The 18038-nt window shown below is 44.0% G+C and overlaps 1 protein-coding gene across 1 annotated transcript; it reads right to left on the reverse strand.

Moving 5' to 3' along the window:
* Positions 1 to 11: 11 nt before the first annotated feature.
* On the reverse strand, positions 12 to 18025 carry LOC143106829 (ubiquitin-associated protein 2-like). Its single transcript, XM_076271306.1, has 23 exons — positions 17974 to 18025; positions 15981 to 16101; positions 15776 to 15853; positions 15478 to 15588; positions 14994 to 15144; positions 14345 to 14392; positions 14055 to 14121; positions 13840 to 13919; positions 10373 to 10425; positions 10115 to 10185; positions 9483 to 9633; positions 9095 to 9344; positions 8503 to 8696; positions 8050 to 8228; positions 7804 to 7930; positions 7084 to 7123; positions 6832 to 6919; positions 6492 to 6537; positions 6168 to 6267; positions 1527 to 1597; positions 1369 to 1419; positions 528 to 609; positions 12 to 355 (listed from the first exon to the last, which is right to left on the reverse strand). Exons 2-23 carry the CDS (start codon positions 16059 to 16061, stop codon positions 12 to 14), a joined length of 2463 nt encoding a protein of 820 aa, XP_076127421.1. The 5' UTR covers positions 16062 to 16101; positions 17974 to 18025.
* Between the last annotated feature and the right edge of the window lie 13 nt (positions 18026 to 18038).

Here is an 18038-nt window from a genome sequence, read left to right on the forward strand (position 1 = left end):
GAAGACCAGGTTTAGCTCTCCACCTCCCTGTCCTCCTCCCAGGCCTGCAAGGACACAACCAGTGCTTGTCTTGGCCCCCACCAACCCGCTCCCCCGCTGTAGGGCAGCATGGACGGCATGAGGAGAGGGTACTGGAAGGTGCCAGGCATGGCGGGGTAGTAGGGCATGGCCGGGTAGCTGTAGCCCGGGGGCAGGGGTGGGCTGAGGAAGGCCTGCGCCTGCGTCTGCGCTTGGGTCTGAGCCCCAGACACCGCCTGCGACTGCTGCACTGCAGCCTGCGGAGGAGGAGCCGAAGACAGGGAGGTGGGAGGGACTGGGGAAGCAGAGTCACCACGCCCAAATTTAGTGGTTTCACCTGAGAGAAAGGTGGGAACAGAGATACATGCGTGTGTCTGTATGTCTGAGTGAGAGGGACAGACAGAAGGTGTGTGGCCGATACAGTGAATGCATGTCCGAGTAGTATCGAGGTGTGATTTTGGACATTGGGTGCAGATGTAAGATGTACGTGGATGTTGTTAGTGAGGTACCTGAGTAGGGGTTACTGGCTAATACCCCATCTCTGCCTGGCATTGTTGCTGTGGTAGCTGGGTAGGTAACTCCATAATAGTCCTGTAGGTGTGTGGAACACAATGACAAGCAACATAAATAAACACACAAAAAAAATTAAATATAGGCTTGATGTATGTGTGCCAGAAAAACATCACAATATACCTGTGGTAACAGAATATCAACTACATTTCTGCTAAAAATAATGTAAGCAGTGTAGAAAAGAAAAGTGTAGTTCAATAATATGAACGCAACAAATTCATTTTCACAGCAAGATATCCATGAACACAAAATTTCACTCTGTGTCGATAAAATCCAAATGTGTGAGAATTTCAATTTAATTTCAGTTCACAGGAAAAACCTGTGGTGAACAGTCCTGCATGCTCCCACAAACTTATGACATCAGTGGAATTGTGTTGCACAATAAAACTATGCATTTTAGAGAGTGGCCTTTTCTGGGACCAGTCCAAGGCACATCTGTGCAATAACATGTTAGCATCTTTTTTATAAGTCACATAGGTGGATATTGTGGGTCGCTGGTGGGAACACCATGCTGATCAGTTCACATGACCATGTAGCATCAAAATTATTTTGTGGATATATCAAAGTTAGTTGCCTGATAAAAGCATACTTTGCCAGTGCCATATTTATAAGTCAAATTTGATACAGGTCACTAAAAAGTGCACTATGTGCCCTGAAAAGAACTAATGAGACAAAACACAATTCTTGTTTGGTGCCAAAGTTGTCGACATGACATTGCATGTTGGCAGTCATTGATGGGGATAGCTGAATCTTTGAAATGAGTTGATGAAAGTCACTTACCACAGGCATGCGTGACTGCATCATCTGCATGTCCTCATAGCCATAAATCTGCTGTGATGCAAGAGGAGAGAGTTAAGGTCTGCTCATTTGCAACCAACTAAAACAAACATGTACAGAAACAACACATAACACAAACAAGCAAAGAGAAAAGCAGATACCGGGTAGGCAGGTAGCAGGCCTCCTGGACTCATGATGTACTGACTGGCCATCATAGGAGGAAGAGTTTTGCCTGAGAAAAAAAAAAGGGAGAGAGAAGGAATGGAAAGACAGGAGTTTCTATTATACCAAAGTTTTAATAGTTCAGCTCTGAGCATAGAGGAAACCAGAAAGGCAAATGCAGAGCACAGACCTCTGTGAATGCCAACCTCCCCATCTCACAATGTTACAGACGTTAGAAAAACTATTCCTAGATTTGCTCCTTGATCCTGGGTGTGTTATGAAATGTTATGGGTTCTTCTTTTGCCCATGGCATGCTTGTATGCACTAGATTTCACAAAAATCCGGCTTTTAAAATCCTGTTGGATCCACACACGATACAAACAAAACATAACATCCTATGATATGATAGTATGATATATTCATTCATCATTTTTGGCCGCCACCACCATTAAGAAACTGCCATTATACTCTCATGTGCCACTGCTAAGCTTATTTCAGGATGACCGCATAAACATAAACCGAGCAACATCTGTGGACCTACGTTGAATCTTCACTGGCTAATATTCTCACAAGAACAGTTCTCTATTGAATCTACTTAATCTGTAGGAAGTGGCACATCAAGTGGCACATGTTACACTGAGCGTTTAGGTTACTTGTGCGCTGGTGTGTCAGTAGGCCCATACTTCACAAGCCTAGAAATCTAAACGCACCCTAGCGGCAGCAAATATAATTTGCTGCCCGGGCTAGTCTAGCAACTCTCCGTTGGCTTGCGAGCTGGAAAAATTAAACTTCGATAGGGCCAATCACATCGTGTGTAGAGACGTTAGGAGGGCTTAACATAATGATTGATGGCAGAGTTGCAACGGTTTGGCTTGAATTCCCTGCTACTTGAAAACAAAGATGGATGTTGCTGTTGGTGAACAGCGTGACACGAGTTAAGCTTTTTTTAAGTTGGCAAAAGTTTGAACTAGCCAACTAGCTCCACTGGTGGGAAAACGCATGGGACTCATGAGTGGTACCGCTGTCCTATTGCGTGCAGAGGGAATTTGAAAGACAATTCTTTGAAAGAAACTACATTTTAATGTGAGTCTGGCTCATCAGGCTAGTACTTCACTGTAATGTGCACTAGATAAAAAAAGGGGAAAGTAAACAAAGTCTAGATCTTTCTACACTCTCTACACTGCAGACGCAAGATACAGCTTCAGTCAAAGGAGTTGCAAACAGTTCATACATATTATGCATAAGTCTGCTTCACTAACTTAGCTTTGCCAACCTCTCAGTCTCTCTCCCTCTACCACGAACTGAGTTTGTCTTAAAGGAGCCACACCACCAGGGACGTTGTTAGGCCTATTTTTTTTTTTTTTTTTGGGGGGGGGGGGGGCTGAAGCCACACTAAGATGATCAAAAGCCCCCCTAAAAATATGTATTATGTTTTATTGCACAATAAAAATATGTATTATATTATGTGAATAGCTCACAGAGTACTTATCTGACATAAATCACACATGTCAAATGCAAGAGTGAAACCGGAGCTATCCAATGATATTAGCAGCTAGGTGCTGTGATAAATGGTTTGCATGAAAATTAATGTTGGACATGGATGAAATTTCATCATATTTCCATTCACAGCACACAGCGTTTTAGCCTACAATTTTCCACTCTGTAACAATGCACCGTGAATTGGCTGAAAATCGGTACAGACCAGGGACGGAAATTACATTTTTGGTCCACCTGCCACTGTGGCTGGTGTATTCCAAAAATCTACCAGCCACTACGGTATGAAAATGTGATAGGATTATAGTAACCAAAATGATCATGGTTGTCAGCATTATTGCGATACAATTAAAATGTGCTGATTTTTTCTCTAAACCTACCACCAATGTTAGACAGAACTCATAATTGGCCTGTCCTCCATGCACAGTAGCAACAAAACTTAAGGTCAACAGAACAGCATTCATATACCATAGTGTCTTGTCATAAAAGTGGTGTGGCTCCTTTAAGACCGTGTGAGCTCTGGAGCATCCTATAATCCAACTTGATCAGTTATCTAGGTGAGATTTTTAACATTTATTTTGTATTTGGCCTTTTATGAAATCATGTATTGAACAAAAGCCCAATGTTGGAGACTATGTAGAAAGTTGCTACAATTCCAAAGCCGGATTACTCTGGAACGGCTAATTGTACAGCGGAATGCTTTACACCTTTGTGTTCGGTAAGGTCTGCTGTTTATTCTGCTATACGGGTTGTAATGTGTTAAGTGAAGAGTTTGTGGGATATTCCACCACAACGAATGGGTATAGGTCTAAATCCTCCATCTAAATCAGTGTTTCTCAAAGTGTGGTCTGGGGACCACTGGTGGTCTGCAAGCTATCCCAAGTGATCCGCGAGTAGACGTGGTAAAATATAATATAGATTTTTTTGCAATATTGAACCAACTTGTATGTAAATCCAAATAGTTCTGCAACACTGCCTATGTAAGCTACGCCAGTTTAAATCATATGAATCCTCTGACACAATAAACAAGGTGCAAAGACAATAAGGAAGGTGGTTCAGTGAGTAGGCCTATTGTGTAATATACTATTGGAGTAGGTCTACTGTTTTTTTTTTTTAGCTGGGTGGTCCGTGATTTTTTTTTTATTGGTTAAGTGGTAGCCTGGCGAGCCAGACCCACATTAAAATGTAGGGTCTGGGCACTCACCGTTCGCAGTGCTCAGTCCGAGGGGCGGGATAATCAGTTGTCTTTCAAATTCCCTCTGCACGCAATAGGACGCAATAGGATATTTGTTTTCAAGTAGCAGGGAATTCAAGCCAAACCGTTGCAACTCTGCCATCAATCATTATGTTAAGCCCACCAAACGACTCTATACACGATTTCAATGTCCTGATTAAGTTTCGATTTCTGGAGCTCACAAGCCAACGGAAAGTTGCTAGACTAGCCCTGGCAGCAAATGTAATTTGCTGCCGCTAGGGGCGCGTCTAGATTTCTAGGCTAGTTAAGTGGTCCTTGGTCTGAAAAAGTTTAGAGAAACACTGATCTACATCCTACCATCATGCTTCAGGTTGATGAATGAATGCAACAATCATGAGACAAATTATTTTTCCTTGACATAAAGACTGACATAATTACTGTATAATAACTGTCTTGGTGTCACGGGTACACTGACAACTACGCAGCTCCGTCCAACATCTTTATTTTTTAAGCGACCTTGGGTGTCTTGAAAGGCGCTTTATAAATAAAATGTATTATTATTATTATTATTTATTATTATAATATATATGCAAGCATGAGCACATCATACTTTCCCAGATATAGATGGCCCTTACAATGAACAAAGACCTTAATTGTAAAATGACACTGAAAATAGCCTAGGCCTCAAAGGACTAATGTGCTATTTTACAGTGGGTACTACTAATTGAAGTCCCTAATCCCTAAACAGTTCATGACATATGGGGTGATGATAGCAGCGCCCCACCCCCCCCCCCCCCCCGCCACTGGCAAGCTAGGCCTACAATATCAGTCCCCGCAGACTGTGAGTGAAAACTAACGGCATGGTGTCCCTGTTAATATCAATTCATTGAAGCCCTTTTAAGGTGTGATGAAACATTTTCGGCGGGCTCTATGCACGCAAATGACCTACAACCCCCCCCCCCCCCCCCCCCGTCTTTCAATCCTAGTGACGTCCGTGCACACCACTTTTATGACAAGACCGGCCAATTATGAGTTCTGGTAGGCGGCTATGGTGGACATTGATTAATCTGGGACCTGAGTACTATATTTCACTCCATGTGAATGTTGGATTGGCAATAAAGATCCTTCATGCCTTACATAACCTCTTATCAGTTTCTGTGTATATGTACTGTACACAAACAGTGTTTGCATTTATATTTGAGCTGACAAACATACACAGGCACAGGTCTGCCTGGCCACTGACCCAATGTAATATCCATTACAAACAAAAAGGTAAGTTTGCTGACAATGGAATGTGATTCTGCTTATGGAATGTTCTAGATGGAAGACACTGTAACAAGCCTTGTCCAACAAAAACCAAGTCAGCAACAACAAGTAGATCTGTGAGGATGGCAGCAGGATATCTCCAGAGAAAAAGCCCGAGCCAAGACACTGTTCACAAACGGGGCCATAAAACACTGAACTCCTCCCAAAATCTCTGGGAATTCGGAAAAACTGGAAAACTACAGCAACAACAAGAATGCTGAGCAATTCAACTTAACTTTATTTATTTATTGCCATCAACTACTGTAATTGTCTCAAGGCACTTCAGAATGAAGATGTGTTCATTTTGGACAAGACCTCTTTAAGATGAAGGCAACACAGCAAGCTGTTATGGGATGTCAACCAAGAGTAAGGCTGATTGCCAGCAGCTTTAAAACTGTCACCAGTTCCTTGATGGGATGCTGGCCCATGTGAGCTTCTCATTTTTAATGGAGGGTTCAGTTAAGGCCGTCCTCTTAGCACTTCTACTGTACTGTGCTGCAGAATATGTCGCATTCAACTTTCCAATTCATTTAGCAAACTCAGGTTATATAATTCCCTTTCTGTGTAATGTTTCTGACTACGTTCTAAAGTTGCACAACGAATTCCTGAATGAACATATGAGTGTGTGTGTTGTTACATGACCTACCAGGTGTAGCACTAGGTGGGGCTGTGCTTCTGGCTGAGCCATTGGGTGTCAGTCCAGGAGCTCCAGTGGGTGCACTAACCATTGGCGCATCCGATGGCATCTGAGGGAGAGCGAGAGAAGAAAAGAGGAGAGACAGGTCAAAAATACATTTAAAAAAAGTGATGTTCTGCTTGTTAGCATGCCTTTAGGTCCAACACATTGTGTGCTGCATTAAGAAGCTCTTCTGGCAGTAGAATGGACTCCCACACAAGTGCATACATACACATAGCAGACATTAGAAAAGAATAGTGTGGAACAATGCATGCAAGGTTAGAGAGGACTTACTGTCAGAGATGAGCTGCTGGAGACTGCTGATCCAGAAACATGGGTGCTGAGGAGAGAGAGATAAGAGAGAGGGATGAGAGAGAGAGAGAGAGAGAGAGAGATAAGAGAGAGGGATGAGAGAGAGAGAGAGACAGATAGAGAGAGAGAGAGAGAGAGAGAGAGAGAGAGAGAGAGAGAGAGAGAGAGAGAGAGAGAGAGAGAGAGAGAGAGAGAGAGAGAGAGAGAGAGAGAGAGAGAGAGAGAGAGAGAGAGAGAGAGAGAGAGAGAGAAAGGTGAGGTTAAACTGAGTTGGCCTTCATCTCTGCGAGAGGTCTGCAAGCAGAGAGAAATCCTTCTGTACCTGCTGGGTGCTGTCATGGAAACACTGTGGGAGGGTGTGGTCGCAGGTGAAGCAGCTGAGGACTGAAGGGTGATGTCAGACTTCAATGCTGAGGGAGAGGGAGAGAGGGAGAGAGAGAGAGAGAGAGAGAGAGAGAGAGAGAGAGAGAGAGAGAGAGAATTGGTACACTTAGCACAAGAGTCCAACTGATGGGTGTAATCAAGCCACTGCGTGTATACACATGCGTGTGCATGCATGGGGCCAGACACTTACTGTCGTTAGAGCTGGAGGTTCGTACATCACTGAAGCCATTCTGAGAAGACGGGAGAGAAAAACAAAATCCTTAACACAGACCTCCATCACTACACACACAGTGGAGAGATAACTGAAGAGTGCAGAGATTTGTTTCCACTCCCCTGCTGGGACATGGCACTGCTAGGAGATATGGGAAAGCAACGCTTCTCTCTGCAGCGTGCACACCGCTGGGGTCTCTTCCCTGCTGCTCTACCACACCTGCCTGATCTCATCATTACATGATGCCAAGCGCCTTAGTGAACTAGGCCAGGTGTGCCAGGGGTCCTCCAGGCTTTGGATTAGTTAAGCAGACGAGCTGCAACTGATAAGCGTCATGGAGGAATCCACTCCTGACTGTTTGAGAGGGAGGATGGATGTGTAGTGGGGGGGCTGCCCCAACAGCAGCATGACTGACATACTCTGGCGCCTCACTCAGGACCACATGCCCCACCCAGCATCCCCATAGCACATACTTGATCTGGGCTAAGCCATTACATAAACAGTTCGATTCAGAAGAACACAGATAAATCAAGTAACCAATACAACCCTAAACGATTGAAGGACATCAATCTTTGCATGACAGGCATGAAGCACTACATTTTTCTAGTCATCGACAGTTTAGAATGTGGGATGGATTTCTGTGTGGTTGCCATTAGGATACTACTTAACATGGAGAAAAGAGAGAGGAGGGGCTCTTACTGTGAGTGGGCTGGCATCCTGTGTGTTCGATACTACCCTCTGGGTGTTGCTTGGCATGACGGTGGCATTGGGCAGACCTCGTGAAGGGGCAGGGTAAACAGAGTCCAAGGAGGAGGCCATGGCGTCACTGCCAATGCCATTCAAAGAGCTTGTTAGATTTCAACAACAGCAACTACTACAGTCAGGCACATGTGAAACACACAACTAAACACACTCACATCACATCACATATGAACAAATACACACCTTGCAGATCTGGGGGGCAGGCTGTTTTGTGGGATGGGGTCTTGGGCGGAGTCAGAGCTGCTGTCTGGCTGTGTTGTTTCCATGGTGATGGGTTCGGAGGCGAAGTCCAGTGCACCGAACTGCACGTTGAGCCCACTCACATCTGCTGAGCCAGGCATTTCCACTGCTGAGGAGGGGATCTACACACACATGGAGCCATATTACAAACCTTTGGAAGCACATGCAAAAATATGTGCAAATGCAGTCGCCTACTGCAGCTGCTAACATAGAGAGGCAGCTACATATATATATAAATATATATCTATATATGCATCTATCTCTCCTACATATCCTCCATTTGGATGTAAAGAGTGAAATGTGCAATGTGCATGTGTGTGGGATGTGAAATGTGCAATGTGCATGTGTGTGGGATGTGAAATGTGCAATGTGCATGTGTGTGGGTCCTGTCCTTGCCTTTGAGGGCGGGGCAGGGCGGCGTCTTGGGGGCCTGCTGTGTCTGAGGGGGGCTGGGGCCTCAGGGCCTGACGCGACCCCTAGAGACGAGCCCTCAGGCAGTGCGGGGTGAGACACCTCCGGAGTGGCAACAGACTGCTGCAAGGCATGCTGGGAAAGAATTGCAGATGGCTCTGGCTGTGGAGGCACTTCAACTGCAAGGGAGAGAAGCATGATATCAAATGAGTGAGTACCTATTTTATTAAGCTGGTTCTAGAACTTTGAGAACTACGCTGGCTTAACAGGCTTGAATTAAACAAATCAAAACTGAATTGCTGAAACTCCTCATAAAGGACAGACCACAGTCATACTTGCACAACCCACACGATCACTCAACAAAGGCACCAACTGAGCTTGTCATCTTATAGTATCTATCTATAAATTGCAGGAATCAATGAATTCAAAAGACATTCCTGAACAAATCTAAATACTGACAATCAGTGGGATCTAACCAGGCTCTAGTAAACACCAGAAGAGGCCCATCATTTCAACTAGCCTTCAGTTCTAGACCTGTGTTGTTCCTTGGGCCTCCTGGGGAAGCGGGGAAACTCACTGTGTGTTGGGGCAGTGGTCCTGCTGGTCTTGCTTTCACACGTGGCGGAGATGGAGGGGGTCTGTGTTTGCGTGTGTGTGCTGCCAGTGGAGGTGAAGTGCGCGTGTGTCTGCGTGTGTGTGTCTGTGGTGACATCTGAGGGTGGGGCCTCGGCCCTCCTTAGACTTCCACTGCCCGGGGTCTCCAAGGCAACAGGCTCAGGGTGGACCACCTTGGCGACCCCTGCTGAGGCTCCACTCAACCCAGTTGACTAAAAGGAAAGACAACAACATAAACAGTCAAATCAGGAAATTGACCCCTCACATCATTTAACTACGGTACATATTTAGGACAGAGGATCCAGTTAATGTAGCGATGGTTGTATGTGTGTGTCTGTGTAGGCACTTACTGATGCTGCAGCAGCATAGGAGTGAGTGGCTGTCCGTGTGTGTGCTTGTGTGTGTTGGGAGTTAGTAAACACCAGGCTCTGGCCCAGTGGCTCAGGATCAGCATCCACAGCGCCCTCTGCTGTCTGAGACATCAACGTGCACAGATCCATGCTGGAGAGAGAGAGAGGGCGATAAGATGGGGAACAGTCATACCCTGAAAATCCAGAGTTCTTGCAGGAGCACAATTTGAATTTGCTCAGCGAGTCACTCTGGCAATGAGTAATGATGCTCATTACTTATGTCCCTTGTATTGTGGGGCACCAATCACATCGGTGTATCTGATGTAGGCAGGCCAGAGGCGAGCTAAACAGATGACAGTCCTAATGTTATCCAACTACGTCAAAGTCCGGAATGAGTCAGTAAACATTGTTCGTATAGTGTTATCCAATTGCGTGCAGTGAGATTTTCAAATGCATGCTTGGTGCCGCCCCTCAAGTTGGGCCATTACATTATTCATGGCCAGACCCTTAATCTTTTGGATTTGGGTCTGGAATCTCCAGGCTAGAACAGTCAGACCGTTCTAGTAATTAAAACTTGGAGTAAGGACTATTAACCAGTCCAGGCATTAGTGAAAGATGAGCTGATCCATTACCTGTTTGCAGATGTGAGGTGTGTGTTGCCAGCCAAGGCAGCAGAGGAGGTGAAAACTTTGGTCTCAGACAGCTGGAGGAAACAGAACCCAGGAAACATAGGTGAGTTTACCTTGAAGATTACAATTTGTGTCTGTATGTGTTAAGCGTAAGTCTACGTGAGATTCAGAGTGTAATCACATAACATTAGAACTTTTAAATATGTCTGTGTGCATATAGCTGTATGTATGTGTGTAGCGTGTCATATATACATCACTCACATCTTCGCTCCAGTCTTCAGCTGCCCAGTCGTCGATAGCATTCCTCCAAGGGCCTGCATTGGGAACAGAAGACATGAGGCATGACATATTCATGCCGTGGACCTGTGTCTAGCACTGGTGGCCTCGATTCACTAACTCAAGGGACTGGGCACGGGCACAACGTCTTAAGCATGAGAGCAAGAGGCAGGGGACACAGATAACATCTATTTTTGCTCATGGACATTCGGGCCAGGTCTAACTGAAGGGTTGGCTGAAGAAGAATATTAATGAACAAGGTGTGATACAGGATCTTCTTAGGATGTCCTCATAGAAACTCAAGTCTGTGGTAATTATAATGGCATAATGACATACAGGGTTATATTTAGGTTCCAAAACTAAGACCTGTAAAATGTTAAATTCCAATGTTTTCATACATTTTCTCACCCTTGATTTTTCAGAAACTTTACACTTTTTAAAATGCCTTATCTTGGAGGCCATGTTTGGACATGAAAATTTTTGAAAAGTATTCCTAGCCTGCCCAAACTTTATAGGACGGAAGACAAACATTAAAGGTTTGTAATGCATGCCCATAGATTTTATATAGGTCCAAATGACTGAAAACCATAATCTTTCCTTGTCACAACCTTTCATTATATATGGAGAACTAGGCCTAAATATTGGCAGAACGTTAAGAAAATGGTGTATTTCAAGAAAAATAAGATTGATACCAAATGGGTACAAACAAACAAGTTTAAAATACCCTCATTGTCTCTCTTTTGCCAAATCTAGGGCCATAAAGAAAATCAGTGAGCATGCCATACACTTTTCATGGTTCAGTCATACTGAGAGTATGTTTGTTTTCCATTCTACAAAGTTTGGGTTGGCTATGAATAATACTTCACAAAATATCAATAACAAAACAACACTGCCAAGATAATATGTTTTTCAGGCTGTAAAGCTAAATAAAAATCAAAAGTTGAAAAAATATGAAGACCGGATATGAACAGAAATGTTTCACAGGCCTTGATTTTGGGACTGATTCATGATAGACAAGGTTTGAACAAAATCTGAGACTGTGCAGCAGCAACCTTATCTGATTTGAAACGGAATGACCCATAGTTAATTCATGAGGGTATGTGAGGCACATAAACTAGATTAAGTGAGAAGTTCAAGTAGTGTGCACAACACACCGAAATACAACAGGAAATGTCACTGTTGTGCCAAACTACTACTTTTTTTTTTTATTACTACTACTACGTCAAAGAGCACTGAAGGCAGTGAGATGACACTGGAACCTTCTACATTACACTAATCTCTGTCTGTATAGAAGGGGAAAGTGGTTAGGATTAATTGCATGGCTGTAACCTCTCAGTGAAATGTGCTGCTGATCGAAGTCAGACAATCTGTCTTAACAACTGTGAGTAATCAATCCCGCGCCAGACACTGTAATTAGCTGTAATTATAGCTGCTGTAGATTTCCAGGATGCACTCAGTTCACTCCTGCTCAAGAAATCTTCAAACTGAGTCTTCACACTGACACACCCAGACAACACCTCACAGTACACACCCCTGTGCAGAGCACTACAATTTAATCAGCCTTTTATTTCACAAATAGCCTGGATGCCAGCCGAACTTAGCCCCGCCCACAACGTTTGAGGTCGGGAAGTTCGGTCCGGACTTGTTCCGTTGTGGAGCAACTATGCCTGAACCAGAGTGGTTCGGACCAGAAGAACTCCTGAACAGTTTTGTTCAGAGCTGAAAATGCAACGGTGTTGATGTAGGTTGCTAGTGACAAAATATTAGCTTTCAGTATGGTATGGTGTCTTTGTAAATGACGTTTAATTAAAAGTGTTTCATTCATCCCGATTCTCCCTAACAAAAACGCTGTTGCTAGAAGGTAGACATTTAGATTTCACCATTGCGTCTGTTGTAGAAGATATTGACAGTGCAATAACTTTAAAAAAAACGACCAGAAAACAATGTTAAGGCAATTGTGATGAAGGATGGTTTGGGTATTCTTCCTACAGGATTCACCGCCTGCATAGGTTGAAACACGCCCCATAATCACATCCCAATGGAGCAGTATCAGTTGAGTATTGAGTATGACGACATCAGGCTAGCTTGGAAATAGTGTATTTTTATTCTTTGTCTGTCTATGACATGTGAATTGGAGGTATCCCGTATCCTCTTGCTACCGCTAAGACAGAGAGCCAATCAAGAGATCCACTTAACAGCCTGGAGCATCTCAACGATCCAACACTCCAGATGTGTCCCAACATGCCATGGAGCCACAAACATGTCTGTGCTTCACCGTCCCACTGGCCATTGTCTGCCACAGACATCAGCTCAGTCTCTTAAATGTTTTTAAGTCCCTTTTAAAGACCCACCTCTTTTCACTTGCCTTTGGCTAGTGTCTCCCTTTACGCCCCAGTGCTTAGTTTTAAATGTTCTTTTTTCGGCATTTCTTAATTTATTTTAACTGTAGCACTTTTTGTTTTTGTGCCTTCCTGTGATTATTTATTGCACTTTATTGTGAAGCACTTTGGTCCGGCTAAGCAGTCTGTAAATGCGCTATATAAATAAAATTGACATTGACATGTCTGTGCTTCACCGTCCCATTGACCACTGTGTGCCACAGACAAAGATCTCAGAAAAGATTTGGTTCTAAAACGGACGGTCCTGTACCCATTTCATTAACGATTCTACAACCTGACAAAGGAGAATACATCTCTGGCACAAATATCTCTACATACACACACACACACACACACACACACTTCACAACTGCTGTGGTCAAACATTCTTTGACTATGGGCCTTGTCCAACTAACTCTGCATCTCTGACTGATCAGTGAGGCTACAGTTCATAAGTCACTCCGCATCAGAGAGGTTACACAGCAGCACTCACAGATATTCAATTATCAAGACTTGAAATCTGAACACAGGTAGTACAAAACCTGTAGTTAAAAAAAACTCCAGAACCTTTTCTGAAATCAAAAACATAGCTGAAGAGACCAAGTGGATAAAGATGATATCAACAAGACCATCCAGATCCAGCAACAATTTTTGGGAAAACCTGCTTTCAGGATCCTCCTTAAAAAACATCTCTTGCTAAATTCCATTATTGGTCTCATCTCTGAGGACCTGCGTCACTCATAACCAGTAAATCAAGTTAAATTTTATTTGATTATTTATAGCCCTCTGGGGTTCGTGATGTTGAAATAGACACCAACAGCAGTCGCCACAGTTACAAAACGGAAAAACAACCTAGTTGTCTTAGTCACGACCTATCCGGGCAATGTTGTCTCGCTTGCCTCAGATCTACTACTAAGTCTGAACTACGAACAAAACCACCACAAGCATGAACAGGAGGCCATAGAGCACATCACTTTTATTTGTCTGCGTTCCCCCTGTCAACCACATCTTCTAAGAGCAACCATAACAATGCAAAAAAGTACTCATGTGTGCTTGTGTTTGTCATCAACCTACCTGCTCCTCCTCCATTAACTTCCGCCTCACCAGTGTCTGTATGGGCGGAGCCAGAACCGTAGTCAGCAGGATTGAATGTCCTGCCGAGATGAAGGAAATTAAATTATGACTCACATCTCCGCATATCAGAGGCATATCTCACATGCACCGCATCCACACATCTCACAAACATGCACCTCACATAAGCCACCACTGTCACGCAGCTACCCACTTACCCCATCCCTTGGGATGAGAATCTGCTGACACCTGTTCCTCTGCCCCGGCCTCTAGCACCTCCAACACCTGCACACACATCATATAAGCATTACAAACACGCACGCGCACACACGCGCACACACACACACACACACACACACACACACACACACACACACACACACACACACACACACACACACACACACACACACACACACACACACACACGTCAACTCTGTGATATCATCATCAAGCATTATTGTTCTTGGACCTCACTGAGCACATGTGGTTTGAGTTACACAAATACCTCTGCCACGGCCTCGGCGACTGCTGGACTCCATCCCTCCACTCTCCACTGGGAAAGTGAGAGTGAGCGAGAGAAAGTGTGTGTGTGTGAGAGAGAGAAAGTGTGTGTGTGTGAGAGAGAAAGTGTGTGTGTGTGTGTGTGTGTGTGTGAGCGAGAGAAAGAGAGTGTGTGCGAGAGAAAGTGTGTGTGCGTGTGTGAGATAGAGAGAGAGAAAGAGAGAGAGATGGACTATGAATACATTACTGTCCACAGACAGGTAAACACAAAATTCCACAAACAGACACACACAAAAGAGCTGCAGCTATGATTATTTCCTTTGTTGATTAAACTGTTGATAATTCTCTTGATTTTGTTGTTTGCTCAATAACATGTCAGAAAATGGTGGGGAAAAATGTAGCATTCAGTGTTTCTCAAAGGCTGAGATTTTGTCCTCAAAAGCATTGTTTTGTTCACACAACAAAGATATTTAATTTACAGTCATGGGGGAGTTACAAGAAAAGCTGAAAATGTTGAGGCAAGATATTTTCGTATAAACAAGACAAAAAAACAATGTACATATTACCAAAATAGTTGTGGGGTAATTTAATAGTTGACAACTAATCGATGAGTTGCTTAATTGTTTCAGTCCTACCCACACACACACACACACCTTCACGGGAGCGGCTGCCTCCTCTGCCCCTGCGGGCGGCGGCGCGACCTCGGCCTGTGTCCCTCTCCCCTCTCTTCTCCCTGTTGTCCTTCGGCTCACTCGCTCCATCTTTACCCAGGCCACGTCTCTTACCTACCGTCTCCCAGGAGCTCTGAAACAGAAAAACACACTACAATGAATTCTAACTCACTACTAACATACTTACATACAGGTCAAATAGCAGAGTTCTTTAGAACACTATTAATGTTTATATATATATAATATATATAACACTATTATATATATATATATATATATATATATATATATATATATATATATATATATAAAATGTATATAACACTATTGACTTTTGAGACTTTGACTTTGAATGTAGTAAATAGCAATTCAACTACCATCATGCCATCTCTGCCAATCTCTGAAAAAGACTATTACCACCATATACTTCCACCTTCACCTTCAACTGTGAAGACACAGGGCATACCTGATCAGTCACCCCCTCCAGCAGCAGGTTGATGGCTCTGTTGACATCTTCATTGCAGTCATGGAGGGCTACCATGCATTCATCCTGGGACCGTCCAGTTACTTCGACCAGCTGTGAGGAGCACAAACACAGTTGACCAAATGGGCACAAACAGAATGATCAGGAAGTAACTATTGCAGTGTGACGAGCAGACACTCCAGCCCACACACAAATGCTTGGGTTGTTACACATGCAGATATACACATAATGAAGCACACAAACGCATACAGCAAGAACTGGTGCACACTCGCCACCTCACCTGTTTGACTTTGTCCTCGAATTCTGCATCATTTTTGTCATAGATCATCTGAGCAAGTCGGATCTGCTCAGCTGTAGCCTAGCAACGAAACAAATGCAATCAGACCTAGACTATGACATCATACACATTTACTCATGCTTGTTTGTTCATCCACAAGCACAGGCTCACAGTTGAAATATTTTTTCTGAAACCCACACTCACATACCTGTATCTGTTTCTGATGAGATGTGTGTGTAGAGAGGGATGGGTTTACTCCGGAGGGATCATTGACTAAAGCAGTCATCATCAGCAGGAAATACAAAACTATGTCTGTACAAAAGAGAAGTCTAGAAAAGAAACAAGAGAGGAGAGGTAACTGGACAGGAGGACCAACAAGGAGCATGGCATTAAAATCATTAGGCTATGTGAGGTTTCAAGTGTAGACAAAGTCTTTCGAACTGAAAGTGACATAGCTGTGCAAGGGCAAGCTAGAACTGCATGAGCTGTGCTACTATGAGGCCTTGTGATCTGACAGTGGCACTGCTGAACTGTGCCATGTTCAGCTGTCTAGTGTTTTTGGTCATCTACACTGTGAAGCCGTCAGCTGTGCCACAGAGCAAGCCAGTGGCTAATGCTGGCTGACTGCACACTGCTGCACTGTGGGTCCCACCCCAGTGTTGGCTCGGTTTAAATATAGTCCTCCACAGAAGGTCAGGAAGGATTCCCTTTCAGTTTAGACGATACCACCCCACCACCAGAAACACACACACACACACACACACACACACACACACACACACACACACACACACACACACACACACACAGCACAATCTGTAACACCACATACACACTCCAGGAATAACTCTGCAGTTAAAGCACAAACATAATGTACAGAAACAAACTAAATGGCGGCACGTCGAAGATCCACAACAGGTGATCGCCTAACAGAATATACTCCTCTCAATAACATAACTGACACCCGTCTCCTCCCTAGTGCCTGTCTTTGCAAGACAACATCGTACCCAGCTGCTATGGTTATTAAAAAACCGCTGTCCCTGGTTAGAAAACAGGCCCAGGCTAAGATCCGGTGGTTCTGAGGCTAGAGTTACATGAGATCCAATCATAAGGAGTAGCCGGATGTTGCTAACGTTAGCTTTCCGTTGTTTTCTTGTTGTGAGTCCACGTTAGGGCTAGGAAGTCAAGATGTAATCAGAGAAGCATCGTGATAGCTTTATAGCTTACGACAGCTGTGGGCCCAGTAACAACATCATGTCGGAACGAGTCATGAAAACAGTGTTATCCTAGCATGCTTAGCAAAATCGAGTGTAACGTTAACGTTACAATCCTTGACATATAAACAGTCCCCGAGTTCAGTCTTAGACTGTATGACAATTTACACAATTACTCGCAAATCTCGCCTCCTTGGTTTGTCGAAACTGACGTTAACCTTACATATCAGGACTAGATGCTAACGTTAAAGGTTACCAGTTGGCGAGATCATCTGTTTAACTGGCAATCCGCCTGACACAACAGAAGGTGGTCGCCTAAAACCTCGTCCGTTAACTTATTGTAACAAAAAACAAACATAATGAATTCGACAACCTTGTTCTTGGCTAGCAAGATAGCTTACCTAGCTAACGTTCTGCTTGGGCGTTCCAATTACGTTGGTTACCTACTCACGCGCAAACAGCCCCAGGAGCTAAACACTGCTCTAGATCTAGAAAGCCTTAAAACCTGTATTCCGGGCAACAAAGAGCTAGCGTTATCTCAACCCGACACTGCTTGAATTGGCTAGTTAGTGAGCCACCAGCGCACTAGCTGCCGGTTAGAAAAACAGAGAAACACGTGCATACAAACAACAGGTGAGGAGGCCAAGACCAACACTACGACTATGTAACGCTAGCTTAGCAGAAAGAGCCGCACGAAAGGGTGAGGCAGGACATGCGACAACTTGAAGCTACTTGCTGGGCAGCTCCCTTACTAAGATTGTCCCTAATAATAGCACTGTTGCGCTAGACGATAGTTAGCTAACACGTTAGCATATTAGCAGTGAGTGGTTGTTCATAACTAACTCAACATAAACTTGAGTTACTCGACCTTTCCGTTAAACACCTGAATTTCCGGCGGTAATCCGATTTTCTATTCGTGGTCAACTCTGAATACAAGTCTAGACAAGAGTTATACAACTCTAAACAGCCATCCTCTCTCTAACTTACCTGCACACACACGCTCCGCACGAGCAGCACTGAGCAATGTCACGTGACTCACTGAGTTGCCACCA

Source organism: Alosa pseudoharengus, unplaced genomic scaffold (genome assembly GCF_046254945.1).
Source record: "Alosa pseudoharengus isolate Yale_2024_CS ecotype anadromous, Long Island Sound unplaced genomic scaffold, YU_APseudo_1.1 YU_APseudo_1.1_scf_6, whole genome shotgun sequence".
Lineage (NCBI taxonomy): Eukaryota > Metazoa > Chordata > Actinopteri > Clupeiformes > Clupeidae > Alosa > Alosa pseudoharengus.

What these genes read in the sequence shown, in the direction of transcription:
- LOC143106829 (XM_076271306.1), bottom strand. Translation starts at nt 16,061, where the DNA reads ATGATGACTGCTTTAGTCAATGATCCCTCCGGAGTAAACCCATCCCTC. An exon ending in AGTTAATGGAGGAGGAGCAG is followed by an intron (nt 10,426 to 13,839) that starts GTAGGTTGATGA and finishes TTCCCAATGCAG; the next exon opens with GCCCTTGGAGGAATGCTATC. An exon ending in GCCCTGCCCCGCCCTCAAAG is followed by an intron (nt 8,229 to 8,502) that starts GCAAGGACAGGA and finishes ATGTGTGTGTAG; the next exon opens with ATCCCCTCCTCAGCAGTGGA.